General features: G+C 40.4%; 2 protein-coding genes across 4 annotated transcripts in view; both read right to left on the bottom strand.

Annotated features, from left to right (window-relative positions):
* Positions 1 to 497: 497 nt before the first annotated feature.
* LOC140225992 (uncharacterized) lies at positions 498 to 13,392 on the bottom strand. Its single transcript, XM_072306065.1, has 5 exons — positions 12,817 to 13,392; positions 11,819 to 11,876; positions 10,517 to 10,858; positions 8,172 to 8,543; positions 498 to 4,253 (listed from the first exon to the last, which is right to left on the bottom strand). Exons 1-5 carry the CDS (start codon positions 12,930 to 12,932, stop codon positions 4,113 to 4,115), a joined length of 1,029 nt encoding a protein of 342 aa, XP_072162166.1. The 5' UTR covers positions 12,933 to 13,392; the 3' UTR covers positions 498 to 4,112.
* A 1,412-nt stretch (positions 13,393 to 14,804) lies between these two features.
* Positions 14,805 to 23,263, bottom strand: part of LOC109031643 (uncharacterized) — a 30,928-nt gene continuing 22,469 nt past the window's right edge. For 2 of the 3 annotated variants that reach the window (XM_072306063.1, XM_072306064.1), the window contains exons 2-5: positions 20,671 to 21,027; positions 17,666 to 18,034; positions 15,905 to 16,276; positions 14,806 to 15,380 (exon numbers count right to left, since the gene is read on the bottom strand). In XM_072306063.1, the coding sequence (XP_072162164.1) occupies positions 15,309 to 15,380; positions 15,905 to 16,276; positions 17,666 to 18,034; positions 20,671 to 20,949 (1,092 nt within the window). In that variant the 5' untranslated portion in view covers positions 20,950 to 21,027 and the 3' untranslated portion in view covers positions 14,806 to 15,308. Of the gene's footprint in view, positions 15,381 to 15,904; positions 16,277 to 17,665; positions 18,035 to 20,670; positions 21,028 to 23,263 lie in introns of all 3 variants that reach the window. The other variant, XM_072306062.1, reaches the window with a different exon arrangement.

Below are 23,263 nucleotides of genomic sequence, written 5' to 3'. Positions count from 1 at the left end.
CAGTTTCAAAAAAATTGAGCTCTCCAAGTTTATTTCTCGCTCCGCAGTGAATTTTTGAAAATATGTCCAATTTTCAACTTCATCGGACTACTGTGCGGAATCCCCCACGGGGATTTATGGGGACTTTTGGCTAAAAACACCTTTTCATATGACGAATCGATTGGGCCTAAGTCCAGCCGTATTTTAATTTTTGGCCGGAAACGGCCCCTGTACACCTTCGTTTACTGGACTATATTTTCACCATCGATATTCAAAATATGTGATCGGATCAGTGAAAAAGAATCTCATCTTCCTAGAAAAAATTAGTCTAAATTTTTACGAATGCGAATTTTGTTTGCGTAAATTGTCAAATTATATTTTTTAATGGAGTGATTGTTGCTCCTTTGTTTCGTGTTTTAAAAATTAGTGGGCGTAAAACATAGTTGACTCACTTTTCATGACAGTTAATGATTAGATGGGATAGGTAGGTACAAGAATAAAACTCGCTTGAAACCGTGTCGAAAGAGTTACTGTATTTATTCTGCTTTTTCGGGGGGGTAAAAATTGAGATTTTAAAAAGGATTTTATATTAATAATGGAATGTATGGCAAGAAACATGAAATTAACAAAAATACGTTTATCCTGATTCTTATATCTAACAATATCCGCCAGTGTTTAATTTTTGCTAAAATTTCTGTATCTCAAAAAAAAAAAAAAAAAAAAAAAAAAAAATCCTGAATTTCTTATCAGAATCACATCGATTTTTTTTACAGAACTTACTCATGTCAGTATAAGTCGAAGGGAAATGATAAAAAAGAAAATGTTTTTAAAGCTCTCTCGTCCTCGGAAAGTAAATATTACTAGAATCTGGCGATGGTACGAAGACGTACGTATTTTTAAAGTATTTTCATCGATGTTCATATGCCTCCGGCGGAAAAGAGATAGACATACTCGAAATGATGAAAGTCTGATACCTCTTGATGATAGAAGTGAGAAACCACGTATCTCCGTTTGTGACGTTGCAGACTTCCTGACATTCTTAGCTATTTCTTTGCGAAACTAGTCAACGTAATCTCTTGAAAATTCCCTTAGGATTTTTCTGTTTGTCCGCAGAATATTCTGCAAAACTTAGCAAAGAATCTGCTTGAGGCACCCTAGAAATTATGAATTATGAATAGAATTAGGGGGCCCCTTGTGGCCCCTCACCAGACCTCCCCCGTTATAGCTGAGCATGTGTGATGTTTACTCTTCTGCCAGATTTTGATTAAGATCATCGCTTGCTTGAATTCTTGTTACCAAATTTTTTCACTCTATGGTTAACAAGCGCTTTAATTTTGAACATGTCTTTTTCAATTTGGACTGTCTTCTTACATAATTGAACGCATCCGAGCGTCATAAATGATTCATAATGAACCATAAAATGATTCAACCTTATTATTTGCACGTATGCCAGCCTCAAAGCTTTCCCGTGAGTACCCGCAAATTTTTTCCCACTTGCGTCTTATAAAACCACGTAGGTACTTCGAATAGACGTACCTGATCTCTAGAACATGCTCTATTCTTTCACCGCAGTGGATACATTACGGTTTTACCTAGTCCAGTATTTATGTATAGTGTATACCTATTCACAGTCATCAGAATCGAAGATTGCGGAAGTGTCCTTCGCCAATTTCTGTACAGATTTCTGAGTAGGTTCAGGGCCGGATTTAGGAGGTGGCCACATGGGCCGCGGCCCTTGGCGGCAAATTTAGGGGGCGGCAATCTTGCAATTTTTTAAAATGTAGGTATAAAAAAATCGGATTCAGAAAAAAATTACAAACGAGAAAAGGCGACAAAATCTCTCATTTCCTGAGTGTATAGTAATTTCTAATGTTTTCGTCTTTCGGTGATACAAAATACAGCACCTTTAATTAGTCGAGTTAAGAGAGAAACCAAACACGCAATTACGCCTAGAGCGACGCGGCGCAGAGAGCAATGATGACAAGTACTTGAGATGAAAAGGAGAAGCTCTCGGCGCGGCGATCGGCATGTAACACATATTAGCGCCTACAAGACTGCATGAATACTTCACGCATTGCGTCAAACAAAGTGTGGTCAGCGTGAAACGCATTGCGTCTACAAGACTGCATGAATACTTGTACTTCACCCATTGCGTCAAACACAGTGCGGTCAGAGTGAAACGCATTGCGCCTACAAGACTGCATGAATACTTCACGCATTGCGTCGAACACAGTGCGTTCAGCAGCGATCGCCGTGAAACGCATAGCGCCTACAAGACTGAAGGAATACTTCGCGCGGTCAGCGCGGCACAGCGCAGCGGCGGCAGTTAACCATCAATGGCATAGCGTTACGAATCCGTAACAACGATTTTCGGGGTTTTTAAAAACTGAATCTTTCCCCTGAGTCATGATTTTGCAAAATTGTACTAGTTTTTTCTTTTTTTTTTTTTGTTGAAAAATTGACTCCCTTGACTTTAATATGTTGAAAAAAAATTCGGTACTCTATTTGTTTTATGCAAGCTACAACATAGATTAGTGTCCCCTAGAATCTGAGATCCAAAATTAATTCATTCTATTATTTCACGCCATAGAGGGTTAAAATTATTAAACCGCATTTAATGTTTGTTGTTTCATAATTTTTTCGTTCATTTCTTATAAATGGAAGGCCTTGTCCACACAGAGATAAGTTCACCAAACTTAACTTTCGCGCAAAGTTCCGTGAACTTTTGCTAGTAGTGTTGACAGGGCCTTCGCAAAAAAAACGTGTCCAATACGAGTGAACGCGTCTTAAGCACCCCTCCCTCTCCAGCATGTTCACTTGATGGTTTTTATTGATGTTTCAAAACGAATGAGAAGGGGGCGGCAAAATTCAGGCGGCTTATGGGCGGCAAGTAGGTAAATCCGGCCCTGAGTAGGTTTAATGCGATTGACCGGAAATTTTCTCGGCTCTCTATAGTTACTCTGCGGTTTTTCACATGATACCTACTCAGAATTATAAGCCAGCATTTTCCGAAGAGCGTATTTTGTCTGCTCACTGACAGCTACCAATGCATTTTTCGTTCCAGACGTTGATAGGTAGCCGGCCTCCCGCAGAAACACGATGAACGCAGTCACATCCAAGTCTTTTACAGCATTGTATGCCACCTTCTTTTTCAAAATTTGCAGTTCGTCTGCAGTGTAGCTGAAGTTTGAGTAACATTTACAGTCGAGAGTATTGATCGAGTCCCCGGTTATGATTTTCTTGATCTGCGTGCCGATTCGTTGCTCCGAGAAAAAGTCCGCGAATGATTTCAAAAACGGGTTAACAACGTCGTTCCAATAGAAATCTGGCTCTCGGCTCACTAAAAATCTCGTGATTGAAACCATATCGTAAACGCGTGAGTTCGAGTTTTCAATCCTGTAGCCCAAGTACCTTTCCTCGATACTTTTTTCTTTCTGTGTTAAATGGAATTTCCTGAGTTTTGACCTGGCCTCATCCTGAGTGACCCCAAAATACCGCCCCCAGTTTTTTTCTGGAGTCGAATGGTATATGCTGGACTATTCTTGCCATGGGCCTCATGACGCCGCCAAGGTAGAAAGAGCCAGTCATCCAAGAGCTCTGGATGCATTCGTTCTTACGTAGCAGAGGCGTGAGATAGTCCGTCATTTTTTTATTCACAACGTCAAAATGCAATATACCTCCTTGCAAAAGTGAATGCATGATAGCGTCGTAATGATCGATCAGAACGATAACTTTTGTTCGGTTGTAGTAGTAGAATAATTCTTGAGACAATCGTTTCCCTAAAGCGTTTGCTTTCCGATCAAATTCTAAATTGCAATCTTCTCTACACTCGGTCCATCTCTCTCTTTCTCCGAGGCCACCATGGCTCGCACGTACATCTCGCACAAAATATCGCAGAATTTTGCCTCAAATGTGGCTTCGTCGGTGACGTCGGCTAGGGGTTTGAAATCGAAGAACATCACCGGATACCGTTGGAAATGTTCGTCGAAAAAGGATCTTTCCCGAAGGTAAAGGTTTGTCGCTTTGAAGTTCTGCCTTACCGTTTCTAGGTTCTCTTTCCGGGAGGAGTCGGAGTTCTCAAGCTTTTTGACGCTGAAGAAGTATCTCATCATGCTGGTAAGCGTAGATTTTCCTTATCGTGGGGGCGCCGTTACGTACCAAAATTTCTGAGCGCCAGTGCCCCAAAATGTTTTGACCCACAGAGTTTTATCAATAAAAGTGGAGCTCGGTCTAATCACCAGAAAGTCAGAGCTTCCTAACGATGCGTTTTGAGCCTGTGAATGCAAACATTGAGAAATTTACATATCGAAATGACCGACCTTTTTTCATCCCCATCAGCAATAGATGGACCGCGTTTAGCAGAAAGGAACCAAGCCACATCAGCTATCGCCAAATTTAACTGGGAAATTTAATTTTTTACAAGGGGAAGTTTGACTAGATTCCTTTGCAAAATTTTTCGGAATTTGTTTCTCACTATGCAGAATATTCACTAAAATTTGCACAAAAGTTTGCACAACCATTTTTATGTACAAAATTTAATTACCCCATTTAATTTAGGAATAGCTGATGTGGCTTGGTTCCTTTATGCTGAACTCTCTTCTGCTTCGTTTCCAAGCTGCGGTCCAGCTTGGAAACGATTGAAATCGTGCATGAGGAAAACTGATGACAGATTGCGAGATTCTTTGATTTCCTAGGTTAGGTTCTCTTATATGGACGTATTTCTGCTAAAAGTAACTATGTGCATAGAGATTGTGTGTGACATAGTTCCTTTTAGCATAAATACGTCCATATATTCTACGGAAACCTGAACGCAGGGGACTAAGATCAAAGTGTCCACCGACGCGGCGAAGCGTCTCCTAAAATATTTTGCATTTCATGCAGGAAACTAGGAATCTAATTAACGTCAGTATCACCACGTCATATTTTATTACAGCCGTAGTGGCTGCAATGCATAAGCTTTTGGTATAAAATTTAGCTTTATAGTTCACTTCATAATAAGGTATAAAAAATAAACTTCCGGTGAATCTTTTCTATTTTAATAAAATATGTGCGCAAGTAAAATAATTTCTCGTTATTCTTATAATTTTTCAACTATAACTCTTACGAATGATGCAACTTGGAGAGATATATCTCGTCAGGGGTTCGACTTAGCGTGACACGACCTGCTAATCACTTCTAGGGCTAATAAAATCGAAGCGCCTTCAATTCATCGTATATGCATCACGCATATCTACAGAGCACGTATAGTTGCATCATCCAGCCGTATGCATTCCATAGCCGTGTTACCGAGGAGAGAAATAAAGCCGGAATTTACGGCGAGCCCGAGGTTTTGTTGCCTTCTTGGCACCTTGGGATGAAAATATTTAAAAGGTATTCGAAGTATAATCGTAATAAAATATAAGAAAAATAGAATCCTAGGAAAGGTATAATAGCGTGGGAACAGATTTCCCATTCAACATTCAATCAACATAAAAAACTCCGGCCAATTGTTTATGTTTTCAACACTTATTTTTCTGAATGTCCAACATGATCCGATACCATTTTGGTAACGGAGTATAACAGTATTCGAGCCACATGTTCAGTGTTTATTTTCTGTGATACTCTAATTTGTATCTTGTACAGTCAGTGATCAATTCTCAGCAGAAGAATAAATTTACATAAAAAAGGAGACGGTGTAATAATTTAAACACATCACGCTATTTTCGGTGGTTTCTAACGACTGAAGATACACTAACAGAGTATTCCTGTGGTGAGAGCAAAATTTCGATTGTGAAAATAGAGAGCTTTGTGCTAACATTGAAGGATTTCATTGGAAAAGGATATGAACGAACTAAGAATAACTATTTATTTCCAAAAACCAGTTTATCTCACATATTTACATAATAACGACACAAAGAGTTTTTTAACCCCCTGTAATCGTACCTCAAATCAAAATTTAAGCTTCATATACACACGTGATGCAGCAGATATGCCACAAGTACAGTTACATTACGATGTTGAAATATTTCCAATTTGAGGAGAAATTTTTGTCAGCTTACCGAGAAAATTCACAGCAAATTTTAGGGATTTGATTTTGGGAACGACTAATGTCAGCACTTCTCTCAACAAAACATAAAGTCCCATGAAAGAGCCATGCACAAATTCGCCCGTTTTTGGGCCCTCGAAATTGGGGTCGGTGTGAGGTTTTTTTTCATCCATAGGGTGACCCTTTACACATAATAAAATTTCAGATTGAGTATACGCACCGTTTTTGAGATATGGGGGGGCAAAGTCCCCGATTTTTACTCATATTTGCAGGTATTTTATAGTCGAACTTCGGCTGCTACAAGGTACCGGATGTAGATATTGAAGCGCGGTTTGCGGTGATTTGTCAAGCTATTTCTGGATTATTTTTTCACATCTTTTACAAACCCGCAAATGGTTTTTCGGGGGGGGGGGGGGGAGCTTTATGCATATTATCATGACCGTTCGTATACGTCTTACTGTCATTAATTGCTTCGTTCTCGACTCCTCTCCACGCCGTAATCATGATGGTATTTTCTGTTAGGAATCTTTCTTCTTCTTTATATTTGACCAATTCTAATGTTGTCTCCCCCTTTCTCCCTTTTTAACCTCCCCCCCCCCCCCCAATTCTAAACACTCCCTCAAAAGTGTATATTCCTGTGCGGCAGATATGAAGGTGTTATTTGTGGGGAATTATTTTTCTGTCTTTATGGTTGATAAACTTTGACCCCACCTATTTCCTCCTTCCCCCCTTTACCCCTGTTTCATCCCCCCCCCAATTTCCACCGTACCTTACTCGAAGTTGTCTGCTCCCTCCGCAGCAGAAATGAGGATGTTTCCAGCGAAGAATTTTTTACTTTTTTAAACTCAATACAAGGGAGACACCCCCCACCCTTTTTTCTCTTTCCCATCCCCCCTCACTAGTTCATATTTCCTACCTTATTCCCTCTTTCCACTGCCCCCCCCCCCTCTTTTCTCTTTTTTACATGCTTGAATACTTTTTTTTGTGAGAGTATAATAGTTATCGGATAGTGTAATAGTTACCGGAAACATCCTCATTTCTGCTGCAGAGGGAGCAGACAACTTCGAGTAAGGTACGGTGGAAATGGGGGGGGGGGTGAAACAGGGGTAAAGGGGGGAAGGAGGAAATAGGTGGGGTCAAAGTTTATCAACCATAAAGACAGAAAATAATTCCCCACAAATAACACCTTCATATCTGCCGCACAGGAATATACACTTGAGAGGGAGTGTTTAGAATTGGGGGGGGGGGGGGTTTAAAAAGGGAAAAAGGGGGAGACAACATTAGAATTGGTCAAATATAAAGAAGAAGAAAGATTCCTAACAGAAAATACCATCATGATTACGGCGTGGAGAGGAGTCGAGAACGAAGCAATTAATGCCAGTAAGACGTATACGAACGGTCATGATAGTATGAATAAAGCTCCCCCCCCCCCCCCCCCCCGAAAAACCATTTGCGGGTTTGTAAAAGATGTGAAAAAATAATCCAGAAATAGCTTGACAAATCACCGCAAACCGCGCTTCAATATCTACATCCGGTACCTTGTAGCAGCCGAAGTTCGACTATAAAATACCTGCAAATATGAGTAAAAATCGGGGACTTTGCCCCCCCCCATATTTCAAAAACGGTGCGTATACTCAATCTGAAATTTTATTATGTGTAAAGGGTCACCCTATAGATGAAAAAATACCTCACACCGACCCCAATTTCGAGGGCCCGAAAACGGGCGAATTTTAGCCCTTTTTGTGCAAGGCTCTTTTCTTAGAATTTTGAATACGGACTTGAAGTTCGTATTAACTTCGAGATTTAGAAAGGCAGAAAGTTTTAAGTACTTCTCTAATGTTTAAACTTAATGTACCTAAGTGGTTCCTTTCTCCACAACTCAAATTCATATCATTGGCCATTCGGTTGATTACTTTTACGTGCCAGCTTCGACTACTGGGTGAAAAAATTAAAGCAGAATTGAAGAGGGGAGTGCCTGGGGGGCTTAATTGCACTACGACGGGGGAGGAGGGGTCCAACTCTAAGTCCAGGTTCAAAATATTCAGTCTATTTTGTCGACTTTGATTTCTATTAGAGGACATATTAAAGAAAATAAAAAGGGCGACCAAGTTTCTCCCGACTGAGGAAAATTCAAATCTTTCCTGAGTCTAACTTACGAAATACTTGCCTGCTCTTGGTGACTAGAGGCTTGAGTTGTCATTGTTGGCGTAGTAGAGATAGTGGGTTTAGCACTTTTATAAGTTACGTTATCTGTTTGGTTGCTCAGAATCCAGAAGGAACCGTAAGACTTCTCATCGCCGGGAGTTTTGTTGAAACGTTTGTTAACAGTCAGGGTCCATCGAACAGTTTTCCGCCAGCAATTCCCTTGGTTTCGGTAATACTCAAAGTTATCACTAATGTAATTGTATATTTCAGCCAGCTTCATTCGCTTGCTCGGAGTGGAGTTGATGGCCATGGTGATTAATTCCCACATATAGTAGTTTGGTTTTGTGCAAACAGAATTTTCGGGAGGACAAGCAGTCGAATCCATTTCAGAAAACTGTAAAAAACCAGCAGGGCATGTTGTGAGTTAACCGTACAGCGATGACATGAAAAACCTATAATCGATTGGTCAGTAGATCTTCATTTGATCGAAATATGTAATAGTAACGCCTTGAATAAAATCGTTATCGCACTGGTCAGCAATAACTCATTTTTGAACAACTTTGTCGATGAATCCCATCAGATAGGAGGGAACGTTCGAGTAAAAACTGAAAAATATAATTTTTTGATTATTTCATTATACCTTCCTATTTCCAAAGTAGATCTAACGCAAAGAGGTACATACAGCTCCCAAGGCTGAGCAAATATCGGAATCTTGGCATATTCTGAGTAAAAGGTTGGAGAAGTTAAAAAATGGCGGCAATTTTGATCCAGCCCTCGTGAACAGGATGAGGGTTTAAAAAAATACAACTTTTTAGCATAACTTTTGAACAGTTGCAGATATCCAGTTGAACTTTCTCTGAATAAAAGAATATAAGAAGACCTTTCCATCGATTATTAGACATTGATATTCGAAGTCATGATTGGAAAGTTATGGCTCGTAGACTTTTTTGAAATATATTAATTTTGGATTTTTTGATGTGGCGGATGGCACGACTACCAAAGTATTAATATTATGCCGCTAAATCAGCGCACTAGAGCACTCTGACAAGGGGAGTCTACGAAGTGACATCCTGGGATTGGGTTCATTTTGCTTGTACATGAAGAAGAGACAAATCTAAGGTTGACGTATTTTTTTTTAGCCGCCACCTCCCAACCGTTCTCGAGATATCGATTTTTAAAGTTACGATTTTTGCACGTTTCCGCGCGGAGTTCCGGCGAGTCAACTGAGCGCCGGCAAGCTGCACGAAGCACGTTTCCTATCAGCGCTGCAGACCGGTCAACCTTATCAACAGTCCCGTGGCCGCGTGGTATAGTGCTCGCCTACCGTTCCATCGATCGTGGGTTCGAATCCCGCTTCGTGCCGTAACTCTTATGGTACGCTGCAGTGCGTTTTTACAAGTTTTCTTTATCTTTATCACACACCAAGGGGTCCGCCCCCTGGCCGCTGCGGGGCCCAACCCCCGGGGCGAAAAGGCGCGCTTCGCGGCAAGCGAAATCATCGAAATCGACCGTTGACGGTTACTGGGTAAATAATTTTAATTGAATGATAAAATGATGTTTCAAATAAAAATTTCCCACCACACTATATTCTTAATGACTTTTTCCTTACTCTGAATTTGCAACCGTCAACGGTCGATTTCGATGATTTCGCTCGCCGCGAAGCGCGCCTTTTCGCCTCGGGGGTTGGGCCGCGTAGCGGCCAGGGGGCGGACCCCTTGGTGTGTGATAAAAATAAAGAAAACTTGTAAACACGCATTGCGGCGTACCATACGGGCTACGGTACGAAGCGGGATTCGAACCCGCAATCGATGGAACGGTAGATGAACACTCTACCACTCGGCCACGGTACTGTTGATAAGGCTGACCGGTCTGCAGCGCTGATAGGAAACGTGCTTCGTGCAGCTTGCCGGCGCTCAGTTGACTCGCCGGAACTCCGCGCGGAAACGTGCAAAAATCGTAACTTTAAAAATCGATATCTCGAGAACGGTTGGGAGGTGGCGGCTAAAAAAAAATACGTCAACCTTAGATTTGTCTCTTCTTCATGTACAAGCAAAATGAACCCAATCCCAGGATGTCACTTCGTAGACTCCCCTTGTGAGACTTCTAATCGCCATCTAAATCTATCTTCTCACGAATCGTCAGAAAAATGACACCTTAACTTCGATGATCAATGACACTTTGTTTGTGTAGATCATTTCTATTTAAAGGATTGTAAAATGGATTAGAAATAGTTGACCTTTGTAATATGATACAAAAAAAAAAAAAAAAAAAATCCTTTTATCCTTGCGGTTGGATCGCTCAGCGGCTGAAGAGTGTAGCCCCCCTCCCACAAATAATTTTTACAGAAATAATTAAAATAGTACAAACCTGCCGGCGGGATCTTCGTGTTGGTTTGGCAAATGTAGGCACTGGTGTTATGGTATCAATATATTCACTGAGGGTCCAGTAGACTTTTTTCTTTTTCCCCGGGACCATTGCAAATCGGTGTCTTCTGCTCAAGACATATCGAACGCTTTTTTTCCAGCAGTCCCCTCCGTTTCGGAAAAACTCGAATTTGTCCATTAAATATTGGTAGATTTCAGTCACCCTCATTTGCTTGCTAGGTGCTGACTCGATGGCCATTGCAATCATTTCTGCATTAGTGTGGTTGGGCCTAACGCACGCCAAACTTTCCGCGGGACACGCTGTCGGTTCGGTCCTTGCGGTATCCTGAAAAATCGCCATCAGGGATGAGTGTTGAAAAAAAAATCGTGGTTCGAATATAGTTAATATTTGTGGTGACGTCACCATGGGGATTTTTTATTAAATCGATCGGATCCAAACAACAAAACTGGCATAACTTCTTTCAATGCTACCAGAAGAAACCGATAATCTTCCTAGAGGGAAAGTTAAACTTTTGTTACTTCAGCAAGTCAAATCGTGGAGGGACATCCACAGTCGTCACTTTCCTCCACCCAATGGGACTAACGTCCCAGTCAAATGCGTTTTTGAAGAAATGATCGATCCCCATCGTTGCCTCACATATTTATGCTCCACATATTTATTAATGTGCAAGTAATGGCACGCTCCGGTAACAAGGTTCTGTGACAAAATCATTTTCGTCTTGAGAGCCTCCAAAATGTATACATCCTAGTGAAAAATGGCTCGTGAAGCGAGCCGAATGTCACTCGCTACGCGAGTGATCGGGGGTCAAGGGGGCGCAGCGCAGCCCCTTGGCTAGGCGTGACGGACGCGCGAATATATATAATTTTCCCTGTAGACGAATATTTTATCTGGAGAAATTCAGCAACAGATCCGACTAAGGACGTTTTTCCTTACCACGGTAGTGTTGGTTAACTGTTGTCATTTCTTCAGCAGTTTGACTTAGGTAGGTATATTTAGTGGTAAACTTACTTTGTTTAATTTAATTCGAGGTACGTTTTTTTTGTAGTTTCATTGTCGTTCATTGTGTTTTACAACTTGCATAATGGAAACCTGAATACCCTTTTCCTTCCTGAGCTTCCCGAAAGTTTGTCTCTTACCCCCATGAAATTATGACGAAGAAATAAGGACTATAATAACGTAATTGCTTCTCTCTGATTATCAGACCGACTCTTTGTATCGTATGATCTGCTCATTTATAAACTCCCTGTTATAAATCTCGAAATATAACAATGAACAGTTGCTTACCACATCTGAGTTATTCGTAACTTTGTTCGTAGGACTTGTCGACTCGCCGCCAGTAAATCTGAAAATGATGAACAAAGTGGTAGATTTAACAGGAAAAACAGAGACTGTTTCATGTTTAGGTATATCACAACTGTATGGGATGAAAGATCTACAAAATGATTACGCTCTTATAATTTTGTTCACCATCGAACATTTCTTTTGTTCAAGGATGAAATAGTTGAAATCATGCAACTCTGCCTGAAGTTTACTGCATAATTACCCCTCTTCCCCCTCTGCCTTTCTTCCGAGAGTTTCCCAATGATAACATTTTTGGCAAAAAATTTGGTCGCAGATGAGGTTTCGTGTACGTCCAAAATCGACCCTACGCTGGATATTAGTGATATTTCGGTGCCTATTTTTTCCGTATGAAAGAGACTTTACATCTAATGAAAATAGTGTTTCAGACGATCTTTAAAGCCTTTTCGTAAAATATACTCGAGTACTACGCACATGTGGGTTTGAAAGTTAAAAATAGCCACTTTTTTGTTTTTTTCGAAGTCAGTATCGTTTTCTGATCAGAGGGCTTGGTAGTATTAAGCTGAAATTTGGATGTTTTTTTATTTTAATACCACATAGGTATAAGAGTGTATTCACAGCAAAAATTATCGTAATATTCCTTTACGCTCCAATCGAGAAATGATAAAACTATGAGAAAAGGGAACTTTTCAACTTATAGAACCACCCACGTTTGCGTGAATATGTATCACTGAGGGGATCCAAAGACCGGTTAAGGCCAATTACCTCTCATTAGAGGAAGACTCCCTTTCCTACGGACAAAAAACGCTGGAGTTACAGCAGTCCGTGGGGCTGTGGGGCCGATTGTGGTATTTAATTATAACTCTCACTCTCTCTGGTATTTTCGAAATTTATACAAATCCTACTCAATTAAGTTGCACCCCACCTATGATTTAACTCATATAACGCCCCTTAAAGAACTTAAGAAAACTACGTGTACGCACCCATCGATTCCGTTTGAATTTGCCTCATTTGCTCTAACAAAAAGAAAATTGGGAGCAACTGCTGCAAACACCAGCAAAAACTGCGTTAATAGATTGACCGATCGAAGAGGCAACATTTGGTTTAGACGTATTTTCCTCCGTGATGAACGAATCAAAAAGTATGCAAAATTAGGTACATTTTAAAGTTCACTTTTGCTGAGGTATTGTTTTAACTATTTTCACTCGTTTCTAAATCGTCCAATCGTAAATATAATTTGATCTAAATTTAATTAAGGGTGAGTACATTCAGTTCTTTATTTACAAAGCAAGCACACGCCTAAAGCTTGAGGAAACGGTAAAGTCGTCAGATTATTTTCTCGCGAACCAACGGGCTTTCAATTTTCCGACTCGAATACAGCTATCGCTTCTAAACTGGATATACATCAGGGTATATTCCAAACGCGCTTCGCCGGAGGCCGGAAAGTTACGAAAAGGACAACACGGAGCTTCTTCGATTTGAACGGGACCTCCATATTTAGATTATATCACTGCTTATACTGATCTTTAAAATGTCGATTCTCAAAGAGCTATCTAGCAGACTTGGTTTAATGTTGCTGTCGCTGTATAACAAGCTCTTATCGAAATGTTGTCTCATTAAATAAATGACCCGCTGTCTATTATCGCCTCATCAGGATAGCCTTAAACAACATTGTAAGTTCTACTTCAAACCAACTGAAGAAGTTTAAAGGAAAATCATCTCCCAGACTTTCTTTTAGGGCACTCCTGTTCCGATCAAATTTCAAGACGAACCCCGCTTCCCCACCACCCTCCTATATCCCTCATCCCCCTAAATAAATACTGCAATAATTGAGCCACGACACCAATTTTTTACAGAGTTACAGTGTCGGCTGACTCATGAAAAATTTCGAGGGAAAACGAAAAAGTTCATTAAAAAGTTAAAAAAAGTACTTCTAAGAGGAGAAAAAGCTATTCAAAATCCGATCAATCAAAAGCCGACAGTCGAGTGACGTGGAAAAGCGAAACCTGAAGCTGAGTTCTTTGTCAATCAGCAAGCCGTCATCATCGCCCGCCTGAATACGTCCTTGTAACCCGTCAAAAATATCGTTTCAAACTGGTCCCATTTTTAGCGTCTACAAAACTGGGTTTTTTTGCTATTTGAAGTTTGATAAAATCAAAAAAATATCCGAGAAGCTAAGTTTCAGACAGGATAGCCGTAACCAGCATTATTCCTTCAGAGAGCTAGTGGAAACAGAGCTTTTAAGTGAAATGCCGCCCTTCCTTGCCAATTTCTAATCTGAAAATGTGTTAATTTGCCGTGTGTCCAAAGCGTAACCACGAATGCATGCAGAGGACTGCACGCACCGGCTCTCTTGCTAGCCTGAGATGAAAATCAATACTATTCTTTTTATATAATTGAAATAAAATAGGTCGATTTATAATCATCTAAACGATTTCAAAGAGTCTTTAAATAATTGGTGGCAATTTGAAAAAGAACGAAGGCTTCTTAAAATAAAATCATCCGCTCCGAATCTATACGGAGACCATTTTCTCAAAACTTCATTTTTGCATTCACGGCTCCCTTCGCTACCACGGCAGAGCTGGTCTCTCGGCGATCGCAATAAAGCGCGCTACATGCATGGCCCCTTGAGAGCAAGGGAAAGGATGCGCGTTGATGACGGCGCAGGGATACAACTATTCGTGCTTGATGGATGTGCTCGTTGCATCTGCAGAATTGAAGGCGCGCGGGCGCGAGGCGTTAACTCGCAGTGGTCAGCTCCATTCTTTCAGTGAGAAGTCGTTTAGATTCGGGAGAACAGTGAAAAATTGAAGCCCGAATACGTCTCCTCTATCTTCGGCAGAGTGTCTCTGTTTTGAGAGCAAAAGTTTGATCATAAGAATAGAACACAGGTCGACAGAACAAAACACTCTGAGCCTGTATTAAAATATTAAAGTAACTATAAATAATAAAAACAAATGAAACTTGACTGTTTATTTCAAATGTATTGTTTGCCCTACATATTTTAAGTTGAATTCAACATTTATGAATTATAAAACAAATAATATAGAGACGAAGATCGGACAGAAAGCCAATAGAAAACACAAGAAAAGGGGAAGAGTTAAATCATGAACAAATACAAGAAAATATAGGTATGTGTGCATTAAGCAATGCAACGAGAAAAACCTCAGAAAGTTGAAGTTGGCTATACCATTCCACGATTAAAAATAGATATTTTTTTTCACAGCCAAGGAATCTTACATTTACGGTTAAAATTGTCAGGAAATGACGTTGAGTATTTTTCCACATAAAAAATTACGTATGTCAAAAAGTCAGTAGCGTTGCAGATCGTGTTAACGATCGTGCTTTGAGCATAACCTCGCCAACAATGCCCATGATTTTGGTAATACTTAAAGTTACCACAAATTAAAATGTATCTTTCAGCCAGCTTCATTCGCTTGCTCGGGGTGGAGTTGATCACCATCGTGATTATTTCTCAAGCTAAGTGTGACGGTTTCCTGCAACCAGAATTTTCCGGAGGACAAGTGGTCTCATCTGTCTCAAGAGTCTGTAAACATCATCAAGGAGTGTTAATTAATATACTGCATTGAGGAGGATGTCAAAGTCCTCATTAACTAAATCGATAAATTTATACTCGATCGATCTATTAAACATTAACCCGTTATGTTTAATGCAATCAGGTAAATGTGCTATTAAAACATGAAAATGAGACAACTTCGTGGAGCGAATGACTCTAAATCATTTTTTTTACGAAGGATATACGTATGCTGTCGAAATATGGACCCTCTTAAACTTGATTTATTTTAATTATCTTGATAAGCTTAGACTCTTTCAATTTTTTTTCAATAAATATCAATACAAGCAAGAATGAAATCACAAAAATTGTGTAGGATGCTAAAAAATTCAGACGCTGAAAACGCCAAGCCGGAACGGTTCCGATCTTATCAACCCCATTTTCAACCGGGTAAAATAAAAATAGAGTTTTAGAAGAACAAAAACAAACTACATCAAATAAAGTCGTACAATTAAAATTATAATCCTTCAATTCATACACAGTAAAAGAACACAAACCTGTCCGTGGTCTCCAGATTTACGAGACAAAGTGGTAGAAACAAAAATGCTGGGCACTCGAGTTGTGGTTTTTATGTATTTACTAAGGGTCCAATAGACTTTCTTTGCGATTTTTAATGACACGTCTCTGGGGTGTATTGCAAACTTGGGTTTTTTGCTCAACTCATTTCTTACGTTAGCTCTCCAACACTTTCCATCGTTCCGGAAATACTCGAATTTGTCCATTATATATTTGTAGATTTCAGCCACCTTCATTCGCTTGGTAGGCACGGAGTTGATGGCCATTTCAATCAATTTCGAATAGGAGTAGTTGGGTCTAATACACGCTGAATTTTCCGAAAGATACGGTCTCGGTTCTGTCCCAGCGGTATCCTGAAATATTGCCATGAAAATATAAAGGACAATTATTAAAGAAAAATCGCAGGATAATACTTTGGGTTTGTTTGGACACTCATTAATACAACATTAATATTACATTTTATTATCACATTAATATATCACTAATAACATTCAACATTAATATCTTAGCTAATAGTTGATTCCAGAAGTATTCGTTGCGCGAATCGTGTTCTGCGTGAAATTTTGTCGAAGAATCATGTATCAGAGTGCTTGAATTCGTAACTCGTTTAATTTTTCATTCAATCTAAAAAAGCGACCATAGAAAACTTACCTAACTTTTCTCAGAAAAAATGTTTTATCGGGAGAAATGAGGCAACGTTGGACTGCACATTGGCGTCGAAACACAACGTGAGCCTTTTAAGCCCGATTGTTCGATGCTGCAATTATTCTGACGCGGGGTCGAATCGGGGTCAAAGCGGGGTTGAAAAATCATTTTTTTTTAATTATTATTATTTTTTTTATTTTAAAATTATTCACCTACTTTGACAGCAATTGGAATATTTACAATATGATTAAAACTAGACTTAAGGCTAAGACCTAATACAAGTGCTATTAAAATGTTATGTCCCCTTGAAGAATCATGTATCAGAGTGCTTGAATTCGTAACTCGTTTAATTTTCCATTCAATCTGAAAAGTGACCATAGAAAACTTTCCTAACTTTTCTCAGAAAAAATGTTTTATCGGGAGAAACGAGGCAACGTTGGACTGCACATATGGCGTCGAAACACAACATGAGCCTTTTAAGCCCGATTGTTCGATGCCGCAATTATCCTGACGCGGGGTCGAATAATCGAGCCGAACACTGTTCGGTAGGCGTCAAACTCATATCAGCGCCTGCAAGACTGCTAGAATACTTCACGCATTGCGCCAAACAGTAAGGTCGGCCTCAAACCCATATAAGCGCCTACAAGACTGCATGAATACTTCTCGCATTGCACCAAACGAAGTGCGAGAGACGTATATGCTTTCTTTCACATGCACCCGTCGGCTTTTAAATCCATTCATTTCTTCAACAACTTGAACCTGGTAGTCCTAATATTTTTTACGTGCAGCTTTTCTCAGTGGTTGGCGGCCGCATAGCGGCCACAGGCCTCTAATAGCTTTATATTTTCAAAAATTTAGCCTCAAATTCCACAGGGGTGAAATAGCTATCGATAAATGAAAACTCTCCACAACCGAAGTAAACAAAAAATTGGGATTAAAAAGTAAGTATTACCAATTGGCTCCCGATAGAAGTCCTTCAAACTTAACCGAATTTTGAATAATTATTACACCTGGCGTGGGTGAGGCCACATGGTAGTCGGGGGGGGGGGGGGGGTCCCGGGGTCCCAATGATTTAAACAGAGTGAAAGCATACGAACCTGTCCAAGATACTCAGATTTACGAGACGAATTGGCAAAAGTGGAAATGCCAGGCATTTGAGTTATGGCACCAGTATATTTACTGAGGGTCCAGTAGATTTTCCTGATACCAGGTTTCCGGTCCATCAGAACTGTCGTGACTCCGGGTGTTCGATTCAAAGCATTTCGGATGTTATTTCTCCAACATTTCCCTTCGTTCCGGAAATACTCGAATTTGCCTTTAAGATATTGATAGATTTCAGACACCTTCATTTGCTTGTTAGGTGCTGACTCGATCGCCATTATAACTAATTCCGAATAGGAATAGTCAGGTTTAACGCATGCTGAATTTTCCGGAGGACACTCTGTCGGGTCGGTTCCTTTGATGTCCTGGAAAAATCGGTATTGAAACATAAGGGAAAGAAGCAGAGCGTAAAATTTTAGCCGAGCTGTTGTGCCGTGCTATAATGAAGACCTTCAGATGTCGCCAAATTTCCATTGATCAAATCCAAATCTCCGAAGAAATGTGAGCGATTTTTTTCGATTTTTTCAAAGAATTTCATTCCCGCAAGTTGGTCTAAGTATCAGAAAATTTCGAAGATGAATATTTGTTATTTTCCTTTTAGAAAAATATTCCACTGAGAGAAATCTGGCAACATCATAATATTCTAGCACATTATAATAATCGCACAGAATTCAGCACAATTCCATCCTAAAACTCTAACATCTTCGTTGAGTCAGTAAGTGAGCGTTCGAAAGTCACTCGAGGTATACTCCGTTTTGAATACTCCCGACTAACATAGTTCAGTCTTACATAAATTGTGCTTAATCTCTGCACCCTTTTCGCGCCTATTCTGCCGTGTCACAGTGTGTCAAACCCCCAATCTAGCTGCTCAAAACCCCGCTTATATCAAGTCAACAAATGGTGTTATTTATGGTCAGAGTGGGTCCATAGGCATCCACTGGTTACGTATCTATCATGATTATCACAAAAATAAATTTTTTGGTCGCTAAAATGATAGGGATTGCAGCCGGTAAACGTCCAGCCTCAATCTCACCATCAGGAGTGGTGCCACTGTATTACCTTTTTTTAGAGTACTTCGTGGCGAAAAAGGGTCATTCCTGGATGAAACGAGATGCCAAAGGCCAGAGAAAGGAAATATGACCGTTGATTTCTCCAAAATCATTATTTAAGTTTTATAAATGCTCATTGAAAACAGTGCCCAAGACCGTTTACTTTTCCTGGCTTTATTAGAGCCGCAAAAGCGCGGAACTACACGGAACACCATGAAACTTATATGAGAGTGTTCAGAAAACTATCTAGATTTGAAATATCTTTAGTTTTACTGCGACCTTCCGCGACCTTGAGAGTGAGAGCACATTTTCTTCGGCGATTCCTAGTGTAAAAGCGTGCATGTGGCGTCATGCAATCTCCCCTTACATTCTGTCACAGGTGAATTGAGACGGAGGCAGCATCTCACCACGCGCGCTCGGTCCCCTGATTTGAGTGAGCCTTATCATGCAAATCAGATAAGATCGAATGGTGGCTCAGTTGACTGCCTCTTTCGTTTTTACCTGCATGATCGGGGTTCAAATCCCGAGCAGACTAATTTTTTAAAATTTCATTTTCTTTCATCACGATTTTCCCATTGTCTATACTGTCATGGAGGGGGGTCCTCATAAATACAAAGTTGCATCGTATTTTTAACAAGTTTCTTGTATGATTTGAAACAGACTTTCTTATTTATTTCTAATGAGGGAAGGTTTCGGACATGGTTTATGAAACGTAGGAAAATGAAAAGGAGGGGGGGGGGGGCTCGCCGAAATTTTCCTTTACAGGCGAACATTTTGAAAATATTATCTTTGACTTGTCACTTACAGTTGCCGAAACGTATCATTTTAATAATATGGAATTCATATTTCTTTGGATGGCCAAATGAGAAATTCGCCATTTTGAAGTGGAATGCATAAGCCCAAGACATCCTCCAGGACTTATTTTGGATCGGAAAACACAATTTGACTAATTTTTGGGGTTCATCAGGTCACATAAGGCGCCTAAAATTTAGTTGAAATTTTACGATTTTTACATGAGTTAAACAGGATTTTTAGATGGCCGCCATTTTGAAAATTTTGATGACTAAGTTTTGAAATTTTAGGTGAACCTTCTTCAAGCTTACACTAACGCCTGTGCGAAATTTGGTGGTTATCCGACCTTTAGAGACGTGAAGAGGTTTTGAGCAGCTAGATTGGGGTTTTGACACACTGTGCGTGTTAGGGAAGAACGCCGTATGAGCCTCAGACGTTGCCAAGTCTCCTCCGGTAGAAACTGAATTTACTGAGGAAATTGCGATTGTTATTTTCCAACATTTTCAGACAATTTTGTACACAATTTAATTTAAAATATCTGAAAATTTCAAAGAAAAATATGCATGAATGTTGTGAAAAATACATGTTTTATCATAGGAAATTCGGCAACTCTCGAATGTTCATACGGCGTTCTACCTTAGCACGGTAGCATTCTGCTCCTTCGATTTTTGTCAATTTTTCAGAAAACCACCGAGCACTGTAAGCTTGTTGAAACTTATAGAAAAAGCGATAGACTTAGAAGATCGGGGGAAAATGGAGCGATCCTATTGGTCGGAAGGAGTGGTTGTTACACATCACGGGGGAAAATGTTGGACTAACTTTAGGGTCTCTTGTGGGTTGCCGTTTGTCTTTTAGTTACCTTTACAGTTCATTGCAACCATTAAGTCAAGGGTTGCCGTTGGTTATTTAATACTAACCTCTTTTTCCTATTGCAACCACCCGCTCCCACATCGGATCGTTCCACTTTCTCATTGTCATATTCGTCTATTAATTGCTTTATCTATCAATCCCAATGATCTGGCTGGGCTGAACTGAAAAAAACCCTCTTTATGCGAATGAGAAAATCAGTTGAGTAGAGGCAATATAACTGCGTATCCCTCTGCTTCAGACTTTTTTTGTAATTCATGTAAAGTTGACGTCTTAAATGAAAATATACAAACCGGTTCATAGTGGCGAGCTGGTATGGCAGAGGTATAAATGTTCTGCACTCGTGTTATGGTATCAATGTATTCAGAGAGGGTCCAGTAGTGGCTCGGACCTGTTGCCCAGTCATTCGGGACCCTAGCAAATTTGCGATCGCAGCTCAAGATCTTACGGACATTTCGTCTCCAGCACTCCCCTTCGTTCCGAAAGTACGCAAATTTATCCATGAAATATTGGTAGATACCGGACACTCGCATCTGTTTGCTGGGCACAGACTCGATTGCCATCGCAATCATTTCGATGTAAGTGTAGTTGGGCCTAACGCATGCTGAATCTTCCGCGGGGCACTCTGTCGGCTTGGCTCCATTGGAATCCTGAAAAATCGCTATTGTAACAACAGGCAACACGTGCAGAGAAAAGAAACATTCGTTATATGTGGGTCTGTTGACGTACCGCTATCCTCTCTCTATATCGCGGTTTCAATTATCTCTAATTTTTTATTGTTCACTAGTCCATAATATCAGGGTTTGTTGTAATGTCTGAAAAAAGAGCCTTAAAGTTCGATGCACACAAAAAACGATCATCGTTGGCTTGAACCTGATGACAACAACTCAAGGTATCAACCACCTTGAATCCAATGCAACATGTCTGCCGTGTGCTTTAGATCACGAGCAAACGGTTCCATTGAAAAAATGATAAAGATACTCACTTTAAAGAACAACTAGCGCACGTCTCCAGGCCGCTACGTGGCCCAGTCCCCGGGGCGCGCGCTGCGCCTGTGTGCGCCAAAACCGGGCCTTTGAAGGCCGCTTCTTACTTTTCTTACTCCCCGAACTCACCCAGTCCAACAAGCGCATTAAAAATGATTTTATTAGAATTTTCCCACTTACGGCCTTTGAACTCCAGCCCATCAACCGTCTTACTCCCCAGCCTTACCCCGTCCATCGAGCGCCTTAAAAATGATTTTATTAGAATAGAGAGGATAATATTTCGAGTATGTATAGAAATAAAGCCTCTTGTTAACATTGCAGCATGTATGAAAGTAAAAAGATAGCGTATGAGTAAAAAGACACACTACGGTTATATCTTCTTGTAACTTCTCGGAATCTGTTAGCGCGGTTTGAAACGGGTTCGTGAAAAACGGATAGATGGATTCATTTTAATTTTTCACTTACTCTCCAAAAGTGAATTTAAAAAAATTGTCCAACAGCCTATATATTCGGGTACATTTTTCCGTCATTTCATCGGTGCCCTCTCGTTTTTTTGTAAAGCGAAAACAACGGGAATCTATATCCGTATAATGAAGATAGCCCTGAAGTTTTCTTCATAAGCATGCTTTTTAGTGTATTTTCCGAAGGAAATACACTATTGCGTTCTCCCCTGATGTCAGATCTGGACCAAAGACCATGTAATGAGCATCGATCATGGGTCGTAGATTACGAATATGCATGCCGTTTGAATTCATGTTTATATATATATATATATATATATTTATTTATATATCTGTTTATTTATGTATGTATTTCCGACTCATCGTGGTTTTTCCGATTTTTGCTTGGTTATATTTCCCTCATTTTAAAACATTTCCGAATGAAACTTTTTGCGATGTAAAGAAGAGAAACAGGACTACCCTTCTGCGAAAAAAAAACGGAGATCGAAGTATTACATTTCGAATGGTGGGGGCGAGAAGTGGGGGGAGGTTCAATTTTGTGGGCGCGATAACTCGCGCAAATTAAAAGCTTTCCCCCCGAAATTTTTACAGAAGGAAGATCTTACTTAGTTCTAGGCTGGTATTGAATCTGAGCGAAATCGGTCGAGCCGTTTAAAAATGGCGAGCTTTGAAAGTTTTAGGCGGGGGGTGTGCGGCAAAAGGAGGGAAGCCGCACAGTGGGTCACGAACTGAAAATTGGTGGACAAGACGGCAATGTTGTCACACAGTGGGTCACGAACTGAAAATTGGTGGACAAGACGGCAATGTTGTCGCACAGTGGGTCACGAACTGAAAATTGGTGGACAAGACGGCAACGTTGTCGCACAGTGGGTCACGAACTGAAAATTGGTGGACAAGACGGCAATGTTGTCACACAGTGGGTCACGAACTGAAAATTGGTGGACAAGACGGCAACGTTGTCGCACAGTGGGTCACGAACTGAAAATTGGTGGACAAGACGGCAACGTTGTCACACAGTGGGTCACGAACTGAGAAGTGGTGGATAAGACGGCAATGTTGTCGTACAATGGGTCACGAACTGATGAACTGATGGCTATATTGCCGCACAGTGGGTTAAAGACTGATAATTGGTGGACAAAACAGCAATGTTGTCGCACAGTGGGTTATGGAGATTCATCCATCGTCATTCAAGCTTGCCACAGCGTTTGTTGACATTTTTTCATATCAGACATTACATGAGGATTGTTGTTACAATCTGGCGACATGAAGTCCTTATTCGAATAATCAATGCCTCCAACAGTGTAAACGTAGATCCAACCTCCAAAGATTGATAGCTCCCCACCCCCTCCCCTCCCTTCGGAAAATACACTCTTCCCGCGGTGGACGCGCGGGTCACTTAAAGACAGAACAACTGAGGCCGGACACTCAAACTAAAAAAC

The sequence above is a fragment of the Bemisia tabaci genome, chromosome 1 (assembly GCF_918797505.1).
Source record: "Bemisia tabaci chromosome 1, PGI_BMITA_v3".
In the NCBI taxonomy this organism is placed as follows: domain Eukaryota; kingdom Metazoa; phylum Arthropoda; class Insecta; order Hemiptera; family Aleyrodidae; genus Bemisia; species Bemisia tabaci.
Note: the sequence above shows the minus strand (reverse complement) of the source record. Positions and strands in the feature narration are given on the sequence as shown.